The 20,811-nt window shown below is 34.1% G+C and overlaps 2 protein-coding genes across 2 annotated transcripts; one reads left to right on the plus strand and one right to left on the minus strand.

Annotated features, from left to right (window-relative positions):
* Positions 1-850: 850 nt before the first annotated feature.
* LOC108627392 (piggyBac transposable element-derived protein 4-like) lies at positions 851-1,375 on the minus strand. Its single transcript, XM_018028600.1, has one exon. The coding sequence runs from the start codon at positions 1,373-1,375 to the stop codon at positions 851-853; it is 525 nt and encodes a 174-aa protein (XP_017884089.1).
* A 2,900-nt stretch (positions 1,376-4,275) lies between these two features.
* LOC108627395 (aminopeptidase N-like) lies at positions 4,276-19,095 on the plus strand. Its single transcript, XM_018028602.2, has 11 exons — positions 4,276-5,067; positions 6,571-7,038; positions 7,845-8,028; positions 8,482-8,641; positions 9,657-9,738; positions 10,445-10,815; positions 12,408-12,685; positions 12,978-13,165; positions 16,546-16,854; positions 17,506-17,584; positions 18,547-19,095. Exons 1-11 carry the CDS (start codon positions 4,616-4,618, stop codon positions 18,757-18,759), a joined length of 2,784 nt encoding a protein of 927 aa, XP_017884091.1. The 5' UTR covers positions 4,276-4,615; the 3' UTR covers positions 18,760-19,095.
* Positions 19,096-20,811: the final 1,716 nt, after the last annotated feature.

Raw genomic sequence — 20,811 nt, forward strand, 5'->3', positions numbered from 1 at the left:
TCTAAAAATCAAATCTATGGCCCAGTGCTATATCATATTTTTGTAAAAGAGGGAATAAAGTTCGTTGTATATTCTTATAATAATAGAAAATTAATCGGTATTTTCGAGCAGAATAGTAAACGTAATTTTGTATCGTCAGGCTACTATCGCGTGAACTATGATCAGGAAAATTTGAAACTATTTACGAATGAGCTGAACGCGGGGAGAATCATTTAATGGGTACTGGAAACAAATTGTCTATTGTACAGTATAATTGCTGTTTCTTGTTTCACGCATTCATATTTCTCCCCTTTAAATACTAAATGAAATTTTATAAATTATCATTTGTTAAGAAATAGCCTAATGGGAGTCTGGAGTCGAGAAGAAGTGGGGTACGCAGAATAATGACACGATATACATAGAATTCCAATTAGAATTAGAAAAATAAAGATTTATTTTCGCGACCAGTAACTCGGCCGCGTTCAAAAATACTATACAAAGAAAAGAACACGTCGTCGCGTTTGTCCTAGTGACGATCTCCGTAAAAAAAGCAAAGAAAATAACTCCGAAAGGGTGTATTAGTTATTCTGCACAAAATCGACTGAATGAAAATTATTTCAATACGTTAAAATCTTTTCGATATTTGAGCAAAACTGCCCATGACAGTTGAAACAAATATCTGAACATCGAAGATCGTATTTCTTACAACTGCAGATCATCGTGTTGCAACCGGTTGTGCATTTATATGAAATATATTGTAATAAATTTTGTGGAATAAGATCATCTGTGTGAAGCGGTTGTAGGCCCACATTTGTTGCTTTCCATCCCCATTTCGTAGGTTATTTTGAATTTCTCAGCCACTGTTGAATTTCTAAATCTGTTCTGTATGAATGCTGCTGAGCACTTGCAGCTTCAGGTAGTACTTTAAGCTTTTCCTGGTAGAATTTAGAATGTATAAAACTTGATCAACTTTGTCAACTGTTCCCATTGTTTTATTATAATCAAGTATGCATTGCGATTTTACTATTTTTTCTTTCGTTACGTAGTTTATCTTGTCGGTCTCAATCATATTGGGACAATGATAGGTGGAAATCATCCACACTTCCCTTTTGTCCATCCATTTCAACGCTAATACATTCTTTTCTGAACGAAATATGCATTCTCCTTTGTTTATCTTTTTATCTAATTCCGACCTATTTTTTCCCAATCTGTTTTTTCTTACTGTTCCATATGCGTTAGTTATGTTTCTATGTAATAGTAAGAACAAACTCGGACTGCTGTACCAATTATCTGTCACGAGTGTATGACCCTTTCCAAGATACGGTTCTAAAAGCTTCATTACTATCTGGCCAGACTTTCCTATCGATGTTGACGGTACATCTTCAGATATTATCATGTTGGCTCCGCAATATACAATCAAATCTTGAACAAAGCCTGTCTGGCAATCACACAAGACAAAGGATTTAATCCCAAACCTGCTTCTTTTTGACGGTATATATTGTTTAAAATAACATCTTCCTTTGAATAACAATAGACTTTCATCTACGCATAACGTTTCAAATGGATAAAATGCTGCTTTAAAGGATGTTTTCAATTTTTCAAGGATTGGACGTATTTTCCTGATTGGATCACCACTTTCAATGTTATTGTCACAAAAATTCAGGATCTTTAGTAAAAATATATATCGATCCCTTGACATTATTTCACCAAATGACTGTTCTTATCAGCTTGTCCTTACTCCAATATTCTGATAAAGATACTTTACGTACTCGTGACATTAGCATAGTAACGGCCAAAAAATTATATATTTCGGGAATTGTAGTTGCTGCAAAATTATGTACATTGCTTCTTGTGCCATTTTCATCATATTTATTACTGCATTCAACAATGAATCCTATAAGCTCTTCCGAAATAAAAATTTGAAAAATATGGAGAATAGATGATTTCCTGTTTATATTTGCTTTAACTCCACTGTTATTGTTATTAAATTTATGAATTACAGGTTTGAAAACTTTCTGAGTCCAGGAAAATTCATTATTACGTTTCGATTGCTTTGGTTCTGGTATAGCTACTGTACTCACTATTGTCTCTAATGAAGAGGATATGACACGACATTTTTTAGTCATACGTTTGTACAAAGGAACTTCAAAATCACTAGTTTCCTCAGAATCAGAACATGAATCATTTGTTAAAACACGCTTAGATGTACTTTTATTGGCGATTTCTTTACTTGTTTTTCTTTTATTATCCCTCTTGTTCATTTTAAGAGTCAAGGAAAAAAACAACTGAAAATAAACAGATTTACTTAACTTGATAGTAATATGAAGTAACGTCCTTCTTGACGTTATCTTCTAGAAAATTACTTTTTTTCATTGGTAAAATATTTATTATTTTTTTAAAGACAATTCATAGAATTATCTGGCTAGATGATGATCTCAAGAATATCATCATCAGCCGACAACATAATATTTAACTAATCGAAAATGTCTTTTTAAATTTTGTTCCTCTTTTTTAATAATCAAAAGCTATTATTTAATTAATATACGACTAACGGAATATGTAATTGTTGAATTAACATTAACTTACGTCTGTTTCAAATAAGATTTATTACAATTATGATCGATAAAATTTCGCTAGCTCCTATAGGCGCCTCTCGTGGCTGTGAATCAAAATAAGTTAACTGAAATAGATAATCTACATTACCATTAGAGGTCTCCATTACCATAAGACCAATTATAAAATTTTAAAATAGGCGAAACAAGCGAAATTTGATTTGGACACCAATTGGCGCCTACAGTACTGGGAAGCCAACATGTTTCGGACGCCAATAGGCGCCAGAAGTATTCAAAGGGTTAAGTTTAAAAGTTGATTTTATCGATGATCTTTTAAACAGTAAATATCTTAAAGAATTCAACGACATTTCTTCATTTTTACTACTGTATAATAATCGAATTATTTTATTACCAGCCTCAGCAATACTATTATTTGAACCATGTAAAATTGGAAAATTGCTGTATTTTAATTTTTATATTTTGAAAACCTAATTTGACTGTACCAGTAGGTCATCGGCTGATTCATTACCAAAACCTGCTACAGGTCCAATACGAGGACATGGTTTCCGATCAGCGGTCAGACAACGATTGGATATGTCGAGCCGGAGCGTCCGTAACGATAGCACGTCCACTAATGGACGTACCGTGTTTTCTTAGCTAAAAACAGCGATAATGGCCGAAACGAACGGTAATCCTTCGTCCGGTGGAAGAAAATATATGGAATCTAAATGTGCTGTTCCGTAGCGTCGATTGAGGGATCTCGAAATCGAAAGTTAACGGAGAAAAATTGCATGCATTTAATTTGGAGGCGAAGGTATGTGTCTAATCGAGACGAAGGCATCTGAGACGATGCGTACTTCTAAATAGTATACTCCCGACAAGGGCGGGACTTCGGCTCTTGCTCACTAAGAAAACTACATTTCTGCTAAGCGACGTAATCGGCGAATATTTATTCCTTTTTCCTCAAATTATCTTTCTTCGTTATCCGATTATGTAACTTTCTGAGAATTCGGGCACAAATTCACGATACACGTGTACTGGCGTCTACCTAATCGTCAAGGACCGGCGGTGTTGATCCTTTTTTCTATTCGCGATCGCTCGATCGACTAAAAAAGCGTTACACCGTTTCTTATAGCCGACTACTATTCAACTCGCGAATTAAAGAATTCATAACGGCCGAGCGATGCTCTTAAACCGATTTAATCAATTTAGTTCTTCCAACATCATTGATAAATCCAAACAACGTTTCAATAGCCAGTAAGTACGATATACAAATTGGAGAACAGACGAAATCTATTTATTTCACATATAATGTTGGCCGGCTGCGATAATATTTATCGTCGTCCCATCAAACATCAAATCAGGCTAAGGGATGATTTAGTGATACGCGACATAATTCTGCCCGGAAGTTATAAAAATAGATTAGTGAGATATGCATGGGAAAATTTGTACAAAAGAAGGAATTTTTGGTGTCCCGTCGACTTCAACCTATATAAAATGTATTACGTTCTCCATAAAATTCACCGAATGCGTCTAATAAAATAGATGACTATCAGCGTCTCATTTACAACGACGAAAGCATGATTTTACTACATAACGGATACAATTACGCCGCTCGCGATGTCACCGATCGGCATACCGTCGATCGATCACACTGCGAAATTCAAGAATATTTCGATAATTGCCCCACCGCAGCGACCTTATAAATCAGGAACGTCTGTAAATGTGGTCTGTCGTACGTCGCCCGCCGACGTGCAAATACGTCCTCGTTGCGGTAGCCGAATTTCTATCTTCGCTCGTTCGCAAGCCACGTTATCAAGCCAACGAAAACAAGATTAAATTTGTAAACGCGCGATTCTCCGGCCAGTACTAGCTGCTAGTTAAAATTATTATTTTCTAACGGGACACTGATAAATACTTGCAAATTGTACATATATAACAGTTAAAGAGATAAGAGTCGTAAATTCATCCCAGTTAAAAGGTGAAGTGTTCTCGGTAGTAATAATATTTCATTAAACAGCAATTATAAACTAAAAAACAGCGGTGGATGCTGGATACTGAACGCAGCCAGCGAATCTAAAAAGATGAGAACTTTCGTAACGTGTCTCCTCGTTCTGGGGATCTGCCAGGCGAGTTTCCAGCTCGAGAATACCGTCGGCGAAGCGGATTTAAGATACAGGTTGCCGTCCGACATAGTGATGCCGATCGCATACAAATTGCATCTCAAACCTAATTTGGGGAGAATCACATTTGACGGTGAAGTGGACATCACATTAATAGCGCTGAACACCAGCGATACCTTGACGCTGAATTCAAAATACTTGTTCATCTACGACGTTAAGTTCGTGGATTTGAATACAACAAATACTTTGTGGAATAAGTACCTAGTGGACAAAAGTCACGAGATTTTGAACATCACAATAAAACCCCGGTTTGAAAAGGATCATCACTACTCGCTTCAGATACAATTCGTTGGAGTTTCGAGAGACAATACGACAGGAATTTATAAGAGGCTCGTGCAAACGGATGGTGTCACGTAAGACTGATTTATTATTAGTAGTAGTAGTAGTAGTAGTAGTAGTAGTAGTATCATCATCATTGCTATAGTTACTATTATTATTAACGAGCATAAGCTCTTTGGAATATATAAAGAAAAACAAGAGAAGTGTGACAAATTTGAGATATTAACATTAGATGGCAAAAATATAAACTTAAAAATAAGGGAGATAACAATATCATAACAAAATACAATATATAAAATATACTCTATGAGTATAACAAAATTAACTGACTTAACACGAATCAAAAATAAATTTAATGTCAAATTAATTAATATAATGTTAAAGATTAGGGAATGAGAGTTTTATGTACGATAAAAGTTATAGGAATCAGTTTATGGAATGATATTTAGTAGAGAAACCGGAAAGTATCGAGAACCGGAAAATATCGAGAATCGGCGAGGCGAATTTTCTAGAATTTCAGGATTCCTGAATATGTTCCAGATTTCGACGATTCGATTATTGTTATGAGACCCAACAAAATCACACGGAGTGTGAGATTGACGATAATTCAAGCGTTCTCGAAAATCGTTAAACAGAGCTGGCGTTCAAACTTGGTTCACCTCTCGATATAAATTGTATACAAACTTTGTTTTTCTATTGGTTCAAGTCGTATAATAGAACCGATCACCGTTGATCGACACGGTACTAACAAGCGTTCATCTCTCACTTCTTCTGAATGATAGAAGGTTGGGAAAATAAACACCCGGGCAACGCCGGATAATTATCAGCTAGTATTACATAATTAGTTATTAATGTGGGAAATTTCAAAATCCTGACAACTTATAGCTAGTAAAACTGTAACCGATTTTTATCAAATTCAATACGATGCATATAAATATTATACAAAAAGCTTCTTTCAAAATTTTTGTGGAGACTCGAAGAATAGCAATTTCTTGTTACACATTAAGATAAATGTACTAATTTCTGTTTATGTTCATGTAATTACTGGCTTATTTTAAGATGACGTATAAAATTATAGAAAAATAGTGAATAGAAAATGGAATAATTATTTAATGTGTAACAAAAATTTCGTAAAAGTCCCCAAGAAAACAGATAACATAATACATTAAAAAAATGTAATGCCACATACAGAATTCTATGAAAATTCGTCAATGAGTAGAAGTGAGGACTTGAATAGAAATCGAATCATTTATCGTACATAGCAGACTAAGCGAAAAAACATTAAATTGTTAATTACTATGTTAAGAAACTCATTCAATTCAGAAATAGATACGAATATAAATGGGACCTACTGTACTTATGCCTGTCTCTTATTTACTCAGATTTTGTCAGATACTCCTTGAATTTTTTTAAATGTCAGTTCAAAGCATTTTTTGGATACTTAATTACTTTTCATTTTGATAGATTTAAGCGTTTTATTCAATGTCACATACGACAGATAATCTCATCTGTTTTTTGACAAATTACTATCTATCTCCGTGCGAGTTAAGTAAAACCCAATTTTTCTTTCATTCCAGCGAGCACGTCGCAACAACTCATTTTAAGCCGACGAAAGCTCGACAAACGTTCCCCTGTTGGGACGAGCCCGTCTACAAGGCAAAATTCAACATCACTTTGACGCATAATAAAACACTGCAGGCGATCTCTAATATGGACGTACTAAAAAAAGAAGAAAAAGATGGCATGATGACCACTTCATTCAAAGAAACCCCATTGATGTCTACTTACTTAGTAGCATTCGTTCTAAGCAATTATCAATTTAAGGAAGATAGAGTAGGCAACTTCACTTATAGAGTGTGGACGAAGGCGAGCACGATAAATCAGACTGACTACGCTTTGAAAATGGGTAGGAAGCTTCTAGAACAGCTGAACTCGTACACGAATATTTCGTACCAGACATACATGCCAGATAAAATAGATCAAGTCGCGGTAAAGAGTTTCTTCCTAAACACTGCCATGGAGAACTGGGGCCTCGTAATTTACAGGTACTTAGAAGTGATGACCATCACGATCAAAGTGCAACGGGTTTTATTGCTTCTCGATCTGACGTGACGGGTTTGAAATACAGATTGCTTTCCCGATGGGATTAACGGTCTAACGAAAGTTCGCGATACAGAGATGAGGAAATACTTAGTATCAATTTAAGAAAATACTAAGGATTTCCGCTTCTTGTAATCAATCACTCTATCAAATTGTACGATCGAATCGCGGGATGCTAATTTATTGTTATTAATAGACAGTGGATTTTATAGATACATAGAAATATTAAGTGTGCTAGAAATATAAAGAATGAGTGCAACATACAAAAGTCTGAAGTACGTAGAATGTTTAATACACATCGTTATTTTTGGAGGATGAAAGAATTCTCAATCTATATAGATTTCATTTCTTAAATTGACAAAACAAATGTTTTATTTTGCATAAAAGCCCGCAGTATTAATAATGGTTGATTTTCTAATTTTCTGGTAGAACGCGTTGCATATTATCAACGTTCAAGTTTTCAAGTTTTTAATATTTACTTATAATTTAACATTTCAAGTATTATGTTTACATCATACTAAATCGTTAAATAAATTTCATTATGGACAAGTAAATATATGTATAAGTAAAAAAATGTTGGTACCGTTACCTACAGTATTATAATAAGAAATAGTATACTATTCAAATAATAGAATGTTTTAATGTAACGCTATTTTAGATAAAAAGTGTAAATGTTATAGTGGTCACTTTTCGCTGAATCTAGTCGTTAATAACAAGGCTGCACACCTCTGAACTCGAATTTCTATTTCAGTGAAAGTAATCTTCTTTACGACGAAATTTTAAATGCAACCCGCACGAAGATGGATGTACTCACGAACATCGCTCACGAGTTCACTCATCAATGGTTCGGTAATCTTGTCAGCCCGAAATGGTGGAAATATGTTTGGCTGAACGAAGGATTCGCCAAATATTTCCAATACTTCATTGCTCACAAAGTAAATACGATACTCTAATCCTTTTTTAAGCAGACTTTTACTGCTATGTTTCTTCACATGGAATTTATAAATGTTGGGGCAGTGTCATTTGTTTATTCAGCTATTGCTATCATGGTGGAAGTAAGGTACATTATTACGCAGCTCATAGGAACTGCCAGTACATGCCCTTCCTTGTAATGGCCATATTGTCTTATTCAATAATTGCGTAATTGCGTTAAGAGGAGGAAAATTAAGGAGCATTGAAAATGAAAACTAGTTCTTAGACGCCATGACATGATAGAAAAACAAGTCAACGAGTAAAAATTGAGACCCGAATAAAAATTGGAGCATTTACCTTAATGTCAATTTATATTTAATAATAAGAGTGAACTACATCGATTCAAGATTAATCTACCACATCTAGATATAACTTTCAAAACAGGCGACAACTATTGATGAAATTATGAAATTCAGGTAGAACCTGAATTGCGATTGGACGATATGTTCGTTGTGGAGAGGATGCAAGGATACGCGATGGTCACTGATGCGGTCCCGATGATACGTCCCATAAATAAGGACGTGATCACCCCTCAAGAACTCCTCAAGACGTTCGACGCCATCGCTCACGAGAAAGGTAAAGAAAATGAATAAAAGATGTCATTTTAATTTCGATTAGAAAAACAAGTAGATATATAAACTTGTGTGGTGAATGTAGTCACGACGTTTTTAATTTAACATCAGATAAACAGAAATATGGGAACAGACACCGATAGGTATCAAATTTGCAGCGGGTTTTCTTTTTATTCATTAGCGAGATACGTTTTCTAATCTTATCGATCAGTTAAGACGTTTTAAATTTGCGGGCTCGACAAGCAAAAAGTTTACAGTCTAAATAAATAAATAGCATCGCTTATAATAAGTTATCGATTATTAAGCATTAAATGTCTATGAATCCACATTGTACATACCACAATCAACATTGTATATTTTATTCATAAGTGCTTTTAGAAAACTTGCAATATTGCATCCACAATTCCTCTTTTGATAATTTAGATAATAAATAATTCATAGTGGGTAAACTAAATATGTACCAAACCTTTATCAATGGAGAATCGAAGTATATGGTCCAGAGTCATGAAAAACTGAGATGATCGTGACATCCTGACGTCAGAATCGCTGACCACTTTCATAATTACATTTCTGTTTTCATGAAGAGGTACTAACTAGTTAATAGCAAGTACCAATTAGGCATTAAATATCTGAGAAACATCGACCCAAGTATCTAACTCCTTTTATAATGTCAATGTAGAAAATGAAATCTAAATAGAAATCTATTTTGTATTTAAAAATCATATCATTATCATTTTCGATACTTTGTAAGTCGTTCGACATTGAAACAATTTTCTATACAGGGTGTTCCAGAACTAATACTATACCCGAAAATGAGCATACAATTTAGAAAACAGTACGGAGTGACTGTGTCAAAAGCTTTGCGAAAATTAATATAAACAACATTCACTTACATACTCTTTATTATGAATGCTATTAACTCCTTGCTGTTTGTTTATATAATTTTCAACGTATACTTTCCACATTGCATTGCACTTACTTCGATAGTAAATACAAATAATTATTTGTATGACTTACAGCTGCTTCTATTATTCGAATGATGTCTCACGCTATGACGGAAGAGGTTTTCCATAAGGGCTTGAAATTATATCTTAAAAGCCAGTACGTATATCTTTATTCGTTTATAAAACAGTCTTTATTGAAATAAAATTAGAAAAACAAGTATTGGATTGTCCGGAAAGTTAGTTCCGATTTTTGATACGTGGATTAAGAGGTAAAAGATTATATCAGAATGATTGAAAACAAATGATATGTGTATACCTTCTAAAAGGTCATATCTCAGGCATCTTTAGAAAGTCATTATTCAGTGAGATTATGCCGATATTTAATGAAGTAACAGTGACAATGTGAAACAAAAATCATAGAATTCTGAATTTTAACTAATTTCATTCCAAAGATTAATTGTTCAGGACCAACGTGCCCTGCAATGTACCTTAAAGCAAATATTAAAACGAAGTTTTTCTTGATTGTTTGAGAAGTAGCTACGTAGTATTGAATGGCCCAACTGCATACTTTGCACTATTCTTAGGGATGGAGTGTACAAATTGCATGAAAAAATGTGGAACAAAATAGCACGTACATAATTCAATAAATCACTAGATGTATACCAAAATTTAAATGCGTAGCCTATAAATTTTCTATAAAAAATCGGAATGAATTTTCTTCTCGAACCCAATACCTCTGAACGATAATTAAACAATTCTTTGCAATTCCAATTCAAAGTTCTCCCACTCTTATCTGTCCTTTTTCAATTTATACACTTTTTTCTTTATTTTTGCACATTAATAAATAATAATATCTGTTATAGCGCGTTGGGTAATGCGGATTCGAATGACCTTTTCGGATCCCTCCAGAAAGCCTTGGACGAAAGTGGGATTAAATGGAAACAGTCCGTGCAAGTTATAATGCATAACTGGGTGGAATATCCAGGATATCCGACGTTGACAGTTAAGAGAGTCGATGAGGGCTACCAATTGACACAGGAACGTTTTCTGATCGTGTTTTCAAAATTCCACAAATACCGTACCAAGTGGTGGATACCAATCACTTATGTCCAGGAATCTGATCCCAATTTCACTAACACGACTCCTGTCGATTGGTTTTCTCCGGACGACGAATCATACACCGTGCCATCTAAGGAAAAAACGGGATGGTTTGTTTTCAACACGCAGCAAGCAGGTACATTGCATAGTTTTGTAGAACATTCGAAATGAATAATTAAGAGTTGACATTTACTTTTTAATCGTATGCTTAACAGTTTTAGTGTAAGAATTGAACAATTATACAGTTCGACGAAATCAGTCATTTCTCGCAATATCCACTGTGTGATTCTTCTAGATTCTAGATTTTCTCATGCCAAAAACAAATCCGTAAACAGAATTGTGCTGTTTACTATATCAAATAAAGAAATATTGTTATAAATTCACGATTGTCACTTGCGAAATCTATGATACAGTTCAAAATGAGATGAGAAGTAACAGTAAAAATTTTCAAAATGCAGGATGAAACAATAGTAAACAATTATTTTATCGTATTCCAATTAAGATATATATTTCGTAAATTAATTCTTCTGTCTTTGATGATGATGAATGAAAATTCAAGTTGTTTGGTCCACTTGTAAGGCAACTGTTCTGTTTCAGAGTGTTCACTTAATATTACCCCTGACTGTACTTCAAGCTTTAAAGCGTTAACGGGCTAAGGTGGTCACGTGACTTTCCTAACATTTTTAAGTAAAATTATGACGTTTTCTTTCTCTATTTTATCGATAACTAGGCAAAAGTAGTGTAAAATATGATTTTACGGGATTACACTTTTCTTCTTTACACAAGTAAATTTTTCGATTGGCGAGTACCTCTTTGAAAAGACGAAAGTTAAGTCTGGCGTACTCTGGCTTTGATTTCGTGCAATACAATCTCTTTTGGACATAAAATTGCTTGAAAACAAAGACATTATAACTACAATTTTTCGTAACGCTCATATTCATAAATATCAGTATACTGTGATTAAGTTATGAAAAAAAAGAGTTACACCAATTATAGCTAAAACGAAAAATATTCTCAAATTAATAATTTCAGGAAACATTATGTGATCAGTTTCTCATGATATACTTATTTACTCAGATGTAATACTTATCTTTCAGATTACATAGTACTTAGTACACAGAGTTTGGTGCTTTATTGAAATTCGCGAAGAAATAGTGCGCTTAATAACTATAGATGCCCCTTGATAAAGAATCAAAGAAACAAAAATAGATCACAGCATTACATGTTCCCTTGAAGCCATCGTTTGTTTAAACATTTTTATCATACAAGAAATATCTTACGAGTTATTCGAAGTCGTCACTCATCCAGTATTATGAAAAACTTCTTCTATCTCTCCATTAAAAAATGAATTCTCGACTTTCCCTTATCGTTACCCTCAACTTTCCCGAAAATCATGTACTTTTACAAAAACCACTATTTTTCAAAAATATAGATAGAACATTTCGGATTCGTTTTTGACGTGACACACGTGAATCACGTAGTGGTTATTGCAAAAAAAATTGCACGTTATATTTATTTTATGTTATATTTATTTTATTTCATTGAGCTTCAGCGACTTAGAATTACTAGTTTAATATTGGATAATGAATATATTCGCATTTCATTTTACTACTCTCACTGATCCATGCAGAAGAGATAACTTAAGAATTCATTTCATAGAAAGAATCGTTATTCTCGAAGGGCAGAGGATAGCAGATATAATGAACGAAATTTTGTATTCTCTGTCAGGTTACTATCGCGTGAACTATGAAATAGAGAATTGGAAACTGTTGATAAAAGAGCTGAACAAGGGGAACAATACAAAAATACACCCGGTGAACCGTGCGCAGATGATCGACGACGCGTTCAACTTAGCTCGTACTGAAAGTTTGAACTACACGCTCGCACTGAACGTGACACTCTACTTAACACACGAGACCGATTACATACCCTGGCAACCGGCGTTCAGGCACTTGGGATTCCTGCAGAACTTGTTACGCACCTCCAACAAATATTACACTTTCAAGGTAAAAAGATTAAATTTTAATTCATAATTCAAAGAAATTCAAATTGATGATTAAAATTTTTAAACATTGATTGATAATGCGGCATTTAGAAAATCTGCAATCCTCGTTGCAACCGAGATATGTAATTCTATGTAAAATGTAGTTGCTGCAAAATTTTTATACTTAACGTGTTGGGCGTTTTCTCATTTGTCTACGGTACACTGTAAGATAGTTTACACGAGTTTAATACAAATTATGATACAATATGATAGAGATAACACCTCTATTGATCAACAAATACTGAATTTTGCAGCGTTACGTGGCATATCTGATGAAGGCTTTGACGAAGAACGTTGGCTATGAACCGAAGGCGAATGACAGCGATCTCGTCAAAATGCTCAGAGTGGACGCAATGAGATGGGCCTGCGAAGTTGGCATCGAGGATTGCACATCCTATGCTGAGAAAACATATCAAGAATGGCTCAAGAATCCTCAGATGAAGTAAGTCGACATTTTCTTTTATTAATTGATAATTCTATATGCTCTTTCTTTTATAAATGAAACGATATTAGACTGTAGATTTTTGTACAAAATATTGTTATCATATAATGAGTAAGCGTTTGTTCGTATGATAGCAAAAATCTGAAAATGACTTAAGTATTCACAACAAAATCACGTACAGTAGCTGTCCTATATAGGGTGTCCCCGAATTAAATGATCAAACTGTACCAGTGTGTTCACTATCACTGAACTGAAGTGAGATAAAAATGAAATTCGGAGGTTGATAAATTCAATTTCCCCAAGATGTCAAGTTTGTATTCGTAACGGAAGCCGGCACTTTGAAATGGAAACAGGCTTCTCTTCAATGCAATAAAGCTTGATATCAAATATTTCAAATATTGGTAGAATATTATATATAATTCATATACATATGTACAATATGATGAATAGTAGTAAATAGTTGTAGTTTTTGCCTTTCGGCCTTAAAATGGGGGTTAGAAGTGTTTGTTGTATATATATTTAAATATTGTCTTTCTTTTTCTTCCTTTTTTCTAGAACCTTCCGCATTCACGCTGTGCCATCTTTGTCTCCTTTCAGTATTCCTCTCACTTCCTTGTTTTCTCTTTCCATCTCCTTACATTCTCGTAACATATGACTTAGAGTCTCTGGCTGCTCTTTACATAATCTACAGACTCTTTCATTCTCCTTCATCCAATACTTATTATTTAGTTCCTCGTTCCCGCATCTGAATCTTGCAATCATGCTTTGATCTCTGCTTTCGTAAGATTTACATAAATAACTTGCCACCTCTCCATCCCTAATTTCTCGGTAGTGTTTATTGTATCTGCTTTTTATTATTTTATCGTATTGCCATTGCAGCTGATCCGCTCTGTCTATTTCTATCAGAAATTCCTCATATTTTTTACCTCTTCTTCTTTCCTATTCTAATACTCTATTCCTTTGTTGATGTAATACGAATCACTCATTTTTTCCCATTTCTTACTTCTTGTTTTCTTGTTTCCTATCAATCTCTTGCCAACATTCCCTCAGAATTGTGTTTCTGCTCAGACTTCTTGTTTTCTCCTCGTATCTTATTGCCCTTCTTCCCGCCTCTATTTTTATTTTATCTTTTTTCGGTTCTTCCAATATAAGATATGCGGATGTATTAAAATCAAGACCTAAAGTCCAGCGTATATATTTTTCCTGCAGCTTTTCCATTTTCTCCGCCTCCATCCATCCCCATATCTCTGCGGAGGAGAATAAAATACTTTTGACTAGGCTGTTAAATATCTTCATTCGTCTCTCATAGTTGTTTCTAAATTTCCTCTGTCCTATTCCCCATACCTGTGCCATGGCTATTCTTGCTTTCCTCGTTCTTTCTTTTATATGTGCTTCGCTGCTTCCATTTTTCTGGAAATGATATCCTAAGTATTTAAACTCCTTCACTACTTCTAGTTTTTGTCCTTGATACTCTTCTTTCTTCTTCTTCCCCCTCTCTTTATGGAATATCATGATTTTGGTTTTATTCTTATTCAGCTGTAGTTTTTTGTCGTCGAAGTATTTTGAAATCCTCTTTAATATATCTTTCAGGTCTTCTGGATTTTTTGCTAATAACGCAATGTCGTCCGCATATGCTAAGGTCCAAATTTTTCTCTCCCTATTACTGTTCCTCCCGCTTGGTTCTTTCTCATTGTCTCCTCTAGGTCCGCTATACATATGTATCAAGATTAAAAAGCGTCGGACTGAAAGGACATCCTTGTCTTACTCCCTTTGTTGTCCAGAATTTTGTTAACGTTCGTCCATTAATTTTTACTATGTTCCTTGTTTCTTCATAAATTTCTCCAATTCTTATTCTTAGCCTTCTACTGATTCCTTGTTTTTCTATAATTTTCTTTAATTTTTCTCTATTTATTTTGTCGAAGGCTGCGCTCAAATCTATAAAGCATGTGTACAGTTTCCCTCCTTTTGTTTGCAATTGCCTGTTTGCTAAGTAATTTAGAATGAAGATGTTATCTATTGCTGATCTGCCGCTTCTAAAACCTGCTTGGGTATCAGGGATTATCTGCTTCCGTTCTAATTCTTCCTTCAGTCGTTTTTCTAATATCATTGCGTATATCTTATATGCATTATTGAGAATTGTTATTCCTCGATAGTTGCTTATTTTCTCTCTATCGCCTTTCTTGAAAATGGGTGAATCATCCCTTCTTTCCATCTCTCTGGAAACACTTTACCTTTCCATACCTCATTGAGAATTTCTGTTAACCTTATTATTTTTGTGTTTCCATAAATCCAGGCTTCGTTTTCAATTCTATCCTCTCCAGCTGCTTTTTCCTTTTTCAATCTCTTTATTTGATTTCTTACTTCTAGTTCTGTTATTTCCTCCTCTTCACCAATTTCGGTATCTTTCTCCTCTTTTTCTATTTTGTGATAATCATCTTCCCCTTCCAAAAACTCTTTAAAGTATTTTTTCCATTCGTTCATTCCTATTTGTTCTGTGATTCCCATTCTCTTTTTCCTTTCCTTATTTATGAAATCCCAAATTTGATTCTCGTCTTTTATCTAACTTATTTCTTTTTCCATGTTATCCATTAGTTCTCTTTTTCTTTCTTCACATAATTTTTTGAATTCTCTTCTTTTTTCCTGATAATTCTCTTTGTCACCATTTCCTTTCTTCCATTTTTTCTGCCTCTTCTCGCCTCCCTTTTCTTATATGTATGTACATTCTGCATTCCACCATTTAAAGCTTCCTATTCTCCATTTATTTATTCGAATTTCTTTTCTCTGCACTGCTTTATTTATATTATCTGTTAATTCTTCCATCATGTCATCAATACTTGTCTTATTAAAATGTAATTTGTCTAGCTCCTTTTCAAACTCACGGTTGCTTTCTTCTGTCCAGATACTCTTTATTCTATGGTTTTTTCGCTTTGCTCTTCAAATCTTTCCATTTTCTACAATATGATGAATAATACATACATATACATATACATTATACATATATATACAATACACTGCTAGAACGAGCAGATTTTATGAATATTGAAAATGACTGTAGTTTAATTTTTTATCATAACTTTTTTATAGAGTATTTGCAAGCCAATGTTTATATCACATTTCGTTCTTATTGTTACTCACAGAACTTAATCCGGAGATACCCTCTATAGTCCAACATGTCATAAGATATATTTAACTGTAAAACAAAATAATTATACATAATAAATAAAGTATTTTTCTAGTGTGTTTCTTTTCTGTACATTCAATTTCATCATAAATGTATTAAATCCGCAGTCTAGAGACAACGATGTGCCAGGCAATTAATGTTGCATATGTTTCGATAAATAAGTTTCTTCAACAAATTCATACCACAATCTTGTGCACAGATTGGACGTTAACCTGAAGACAGAAATTCTCTGCGCTGGGGTCAGGAACGCGAACGAGAGCGCGTGGACTGATACTCTGGGGTACATAACTGCATCTACGACCGATGAGGACGATAGGAAGAATCAGCTGGTGGCTCTAGCCTGTTCCAACTCGTCTCACATTCTGACGAAATACCTAAACTTAACTCTTGATTCCAATTACCCGATTGATTTCAAGACCGTTGCGAAAAACGTGGTGTCCAGATATCCGGCCGGTTCCCAGCTGGTTTTCAATTTCCTGCTCAAAGAATACGAACGCATCGAGAAATTGTAACTAACTTCGTACCTTTCTATCTTTTCACCGTGGTCATTGTTACGTTTACGTAAGGTTGTGTGAGACAAAAGTTTAAAAACTTGATAAGAAGCTATGCCCAATATGTGAACCGATATATTTTTAGGTTTACAGAATTGTCGTTTTTTCAAGTCAAGCAACTTTTTATGTACAATATATGACTTTGACACTTTTTGATACAATTGGACTTGACTTGGAGCTGTTTACGGCGTTTATAAGTCCTACAATTTCTACTATTGCTTAATTTTAAGATCCATCTTAAATAATATCGAAGGTCATATTATTTCAAGTTTAAAATATTTTCAAAAGACGTATTAACAATTGTAGAAAATTGCAACATTCTCTCATTACTGCATTTATATTTGTTCATGAATGAAATCAAAATCTTTCCATTCAAGATAAGAATTCAATATGTGACAACATTTTTAATAGACTCGTATAATTTCTTAAATTTTATAGTGTTCTATTAATGTAACACTTAATGATTCTTAAAATGTGAATGCTAATCGTTACTTAAGGATTCATACAACCTTAAAAGAGAAATGAAAACAATGATAAATGATAACGGCATAAGTGTGTATGTGTATATTTAATATAACTGATGTAATTTCTTCACTTCGTGATTTCAGACCCAATTCCAAAATCGTAATAGCAGAACTCGCTGAAGCGATAAGTGAAACAATTACGAGCGGACAGCAACATTTTAATGTAAGTTTGATTTTATAGCCGATCTTTCTAAAAACGGATCTCGTTACATGTTCTTGTGTCTGATACATATATCATGATAGTTCATGTAAATATGAAAACGTCAATATGTCCTTCATTTGCAATGATAGAAACAATATTTCTTATGCTATATAAATGCTACCAAAAAATGAATGCTGCAAGATTTTCTTTTCTCAATGTCATTTTGTTCTAAGTTTCTACCGTCATTGATACTCTTTTCTTGTATACTTGTTCTCCTAATATTAGACTTGAAACGCGTTTAAACGTGTATTAGTAATAGGACCTCCAACTGGCCTATGATTTCAAAAATTTGAATTGTGAAATTAAAATTAGAAACTGAAAATCATTTTCACCGATATTACTGACTCTTAGCAGCGAGGTCGTTTTAAGCTTCGAAACAAAATATATAACGCATTCAATAATAATTATATTGGTGACGTTAGAAATTCAGAAAAACAAGATTTTGCAAACAATTCATATTTTAATACAATTTACATTGCATGAAGAATAGTGTTTCTGCCATCTCAAATGGAGAAGATATTTAGTTTGCTAGACTGAGGTAGACCACTCTATGTATAGAATTGGAGGCACAGGCATTGCAAGGTTGTAGCCAAGTAGTTACAGTTTAGAGTTTAGTTAATGCAGTAATTGATACAGTAATTTATATAAAGTTTCATCTTTGGATTAATAAAATAAATGAAATTTTGTGGTTAACATTAACGTTTTTGACTAACATTATGTCGTACCGCTTCGGAGTGTACCCCTTTACAAGGATGCCAATTTCAGCATTCTAACAAATTTTACGCCCTCGCTATATGCTCCAATTATACTATACAAGTGATCCTGTGATGATAGAGGCCAGACTTAAACATCCGTCACTTTGCAATTACCAAAGAATTTTGGAATTGAAATCGAAATGTATAGAATTGTTCATTTGATTTCAGTTAAACGCATTTTTGCTGGATAGAAGAGTGGAGGAACTGCCGGAGTTCGCCATGGCAAAGGCGATAAAGAACGTGATATGGATTCAGAACTACAAGTCAACTGTAGATGAGTGGTTGGACGCTAACAGTAATTTATTCGATAGCCCCGATAACGGAGGTGATAGTGCCAGCTCGTCATATCTTCGTTTCGATCGTACTAAAGGGGAGTTTTAATAAAATAGAAGCATTAAAACGTAGTTTTGATAAAATAGACGCACCAGAGCGTAATTTTAATGAAATAGGAACGAGCCAATGGATGCATTAAGAGATTTAGAATTAATACACCAAGAATGTACTAAAGCGAATCGTAAAACGGCGACAGAAATACGTAGGGCTTCGAGTAAGCCAATAGGTTTCATAAAAAATGAATAGACAGTGTAAATAAATATTTTTATATCCTCTCGATGAAAGTATGTGCAACAATGAAATAATGAAAGAAACTGCGACATTGTAAAATGCGCTTAAATTACTCATAATTAAATACTCCACGGCAATTAATTAAGAGTGAAACAGAAGTTTCTTTATATTTTAAGCTAGCAGACATTCTTTCACAAATACCATTCATTTCAATGTTCATCTCAATTAAATTAGAACTGCAGATATTGTAGCATAATATACAGGGTGTCCCAAAACTAGTCTAAGATATTGAAATGGGAGGTTCGTGACGTAATTTTAAACAACATTTTCCTTAATGAAAAAGTTGTCCGAGGTGTGGTTAAGGAGTTATTAACAAGAAACTTGGATCAATCAGAGCGCAAGCTGCGAATCGGTAGCGTTGGCTCGAATCCGAACGTCGAACCGCTCCGCTCAATAAGAAGCGTGTTAAGAAAATGACGAATAATAAACTACATGAATAACAATGCAAGGAAATTAATAACAATTAATATTCGTAAATATTAATAACAATTTAATCGTTATTCAAATGGAATGTATGGGGAAATGATAGATTGTTGATAAGCCGGGCGTCCGGATCCGAGTCAACGCTCCCGATTCGTAGCTCGCGTCAACCGAGCGCTCTGATTGGTCGGCCTTTTTTGTTAATAACTCTTTCACCACGGCTCGGACAACTTTTTCGCTAAGGAAAATATTGTTTAAAATTACGTCAGGAACCTCCCATTTCAATATCTTACACTAGTCTTGAGACACCCTGTATAGTTCTTTTAATACCGTACGGACGAGAATAGCGTAAGAATGCAGATGACAGACATTTTTTTTAAATTAATGTATCATAAACGTCTTCAAACGTGACAGAAATATCTACATAGTGCCCATAGCATACTAATAGAGTTCGCTATTTTCTATTCGATACGAATGTTTCAATGCGCATAGAATGTAAGTAAATATTTTTATAACCTGTCGATGAAAGTATGTACAGCAAAGAAATAATAAAAGAAACTGTAACGTCGTCAAATGAGTTTAAGTAATTCCTACCAGTTAAATACCTTATTAGTAAATAGTAAGAGGGAAACAGAAAATTCGTTATATTCTAAGCTGGCAGACATTCCTTCGCAAGTTTAACATTCTTCCGAATTAAATTTTGAACTGCACTTTTTTTACCATGAAACACAATTCGTTTGATACAAGAATGAAATGTCCAGATAAGCATTTTGAGTAGTGATGTATTTTTCATGTCTCCTACAATAAAAAAAAACATCAGTACCAAAAATGTTTTTCTTAATGGGTTGAAAGTCGCTGCATTCTTTGCATGTTATATATCAACGAGAGCGCAGGTTAATCGCGTACATTATTCAATCAATTGTTCCACTGCTTTATAAAGCGGAGTATTCATAATTGTTACATGATCCGAAGAAGATAATAGCTGAACTGTTCGAAGTTTCAGACGCATAATGCACTGGAATCTAAGAAATGCCAGTTCGATCGCATTGAATAATTATATTCCACTTCCATTTGAGGGTTCATAAGAATTTTAGGTGTGACTAATCGCATACCTACAAGTATGCACTTCAAGAGCGAATTTCTTACAGCACAGACGTCCTTCCGAGCCGTTTTAATAAAAGATTATTTTGAATAAGTTTCTATTTAACTCATTAACCAATAGTACGAAATTCCAGCGGGAACGAAGAATTTTTCGCGGGTCGAACGAAATCTGATTGTTTCTTGAAGGAATTTTAACCGAAAATGCATATTTCGACGAGTTTTGCAGAAAGTCGAATAACTTCCATCAGAATAGTTTGCAAACGCTTGAGATATTTAATAGACTAATAA

The sequence above is a fragment of the Ceratina calcarata genome, unplaced genomic scaffold (assembly GCF_001652005.2).
Source record: "Ceratina calcarata isolate Rehan_Ccalc_2016 unplaced genomic scaffold, ASM165200v1 scaffold468, whole genome shotgun sequence".
In the NCBI taxonomy this organism is placed as follows: Eukaryota; Metazoa; Arthropoda; class Insecta; order Hymenoptera; family Apidae; genus Ceratina; species Ceratina calcarata.

What these genes read in the sequence shown, in the direction of transcription:
- LOC108627392 (XM_018028600.1), bottom strand. Translation starts at nt 1,375, where the DNA reads ATGATAATATCTGAAGATGTACCGTCAACATCGATAGGAAAGTCTGGC.
- LOC108627395 (XM_018028602.2), top strand. Translation starts at nt 4,616, where the DNA reads ATGAGAACTTTCGTAACGTGTCTCCTCGTTCTGGGGATCTGCCAGGCG. An exon ending in GTGCAAACGGATGGTGTCAC is followed by an intron (nt 5,068 to 6,570) that starts GTAAGACTGATT and finishes CTTTCATTCCAG; the next exon opens with CGAGCACGTCGCAACAACTC. An exon ending in CTCAAGAATCCTCAGATGAA is followed by an intron (nt 13,166 to 16,545) that starts GTAAGTCGACAT and finishes TCTTGTGCACAG; the next exon opens with ATTGGACGTTAACCTGAAGA.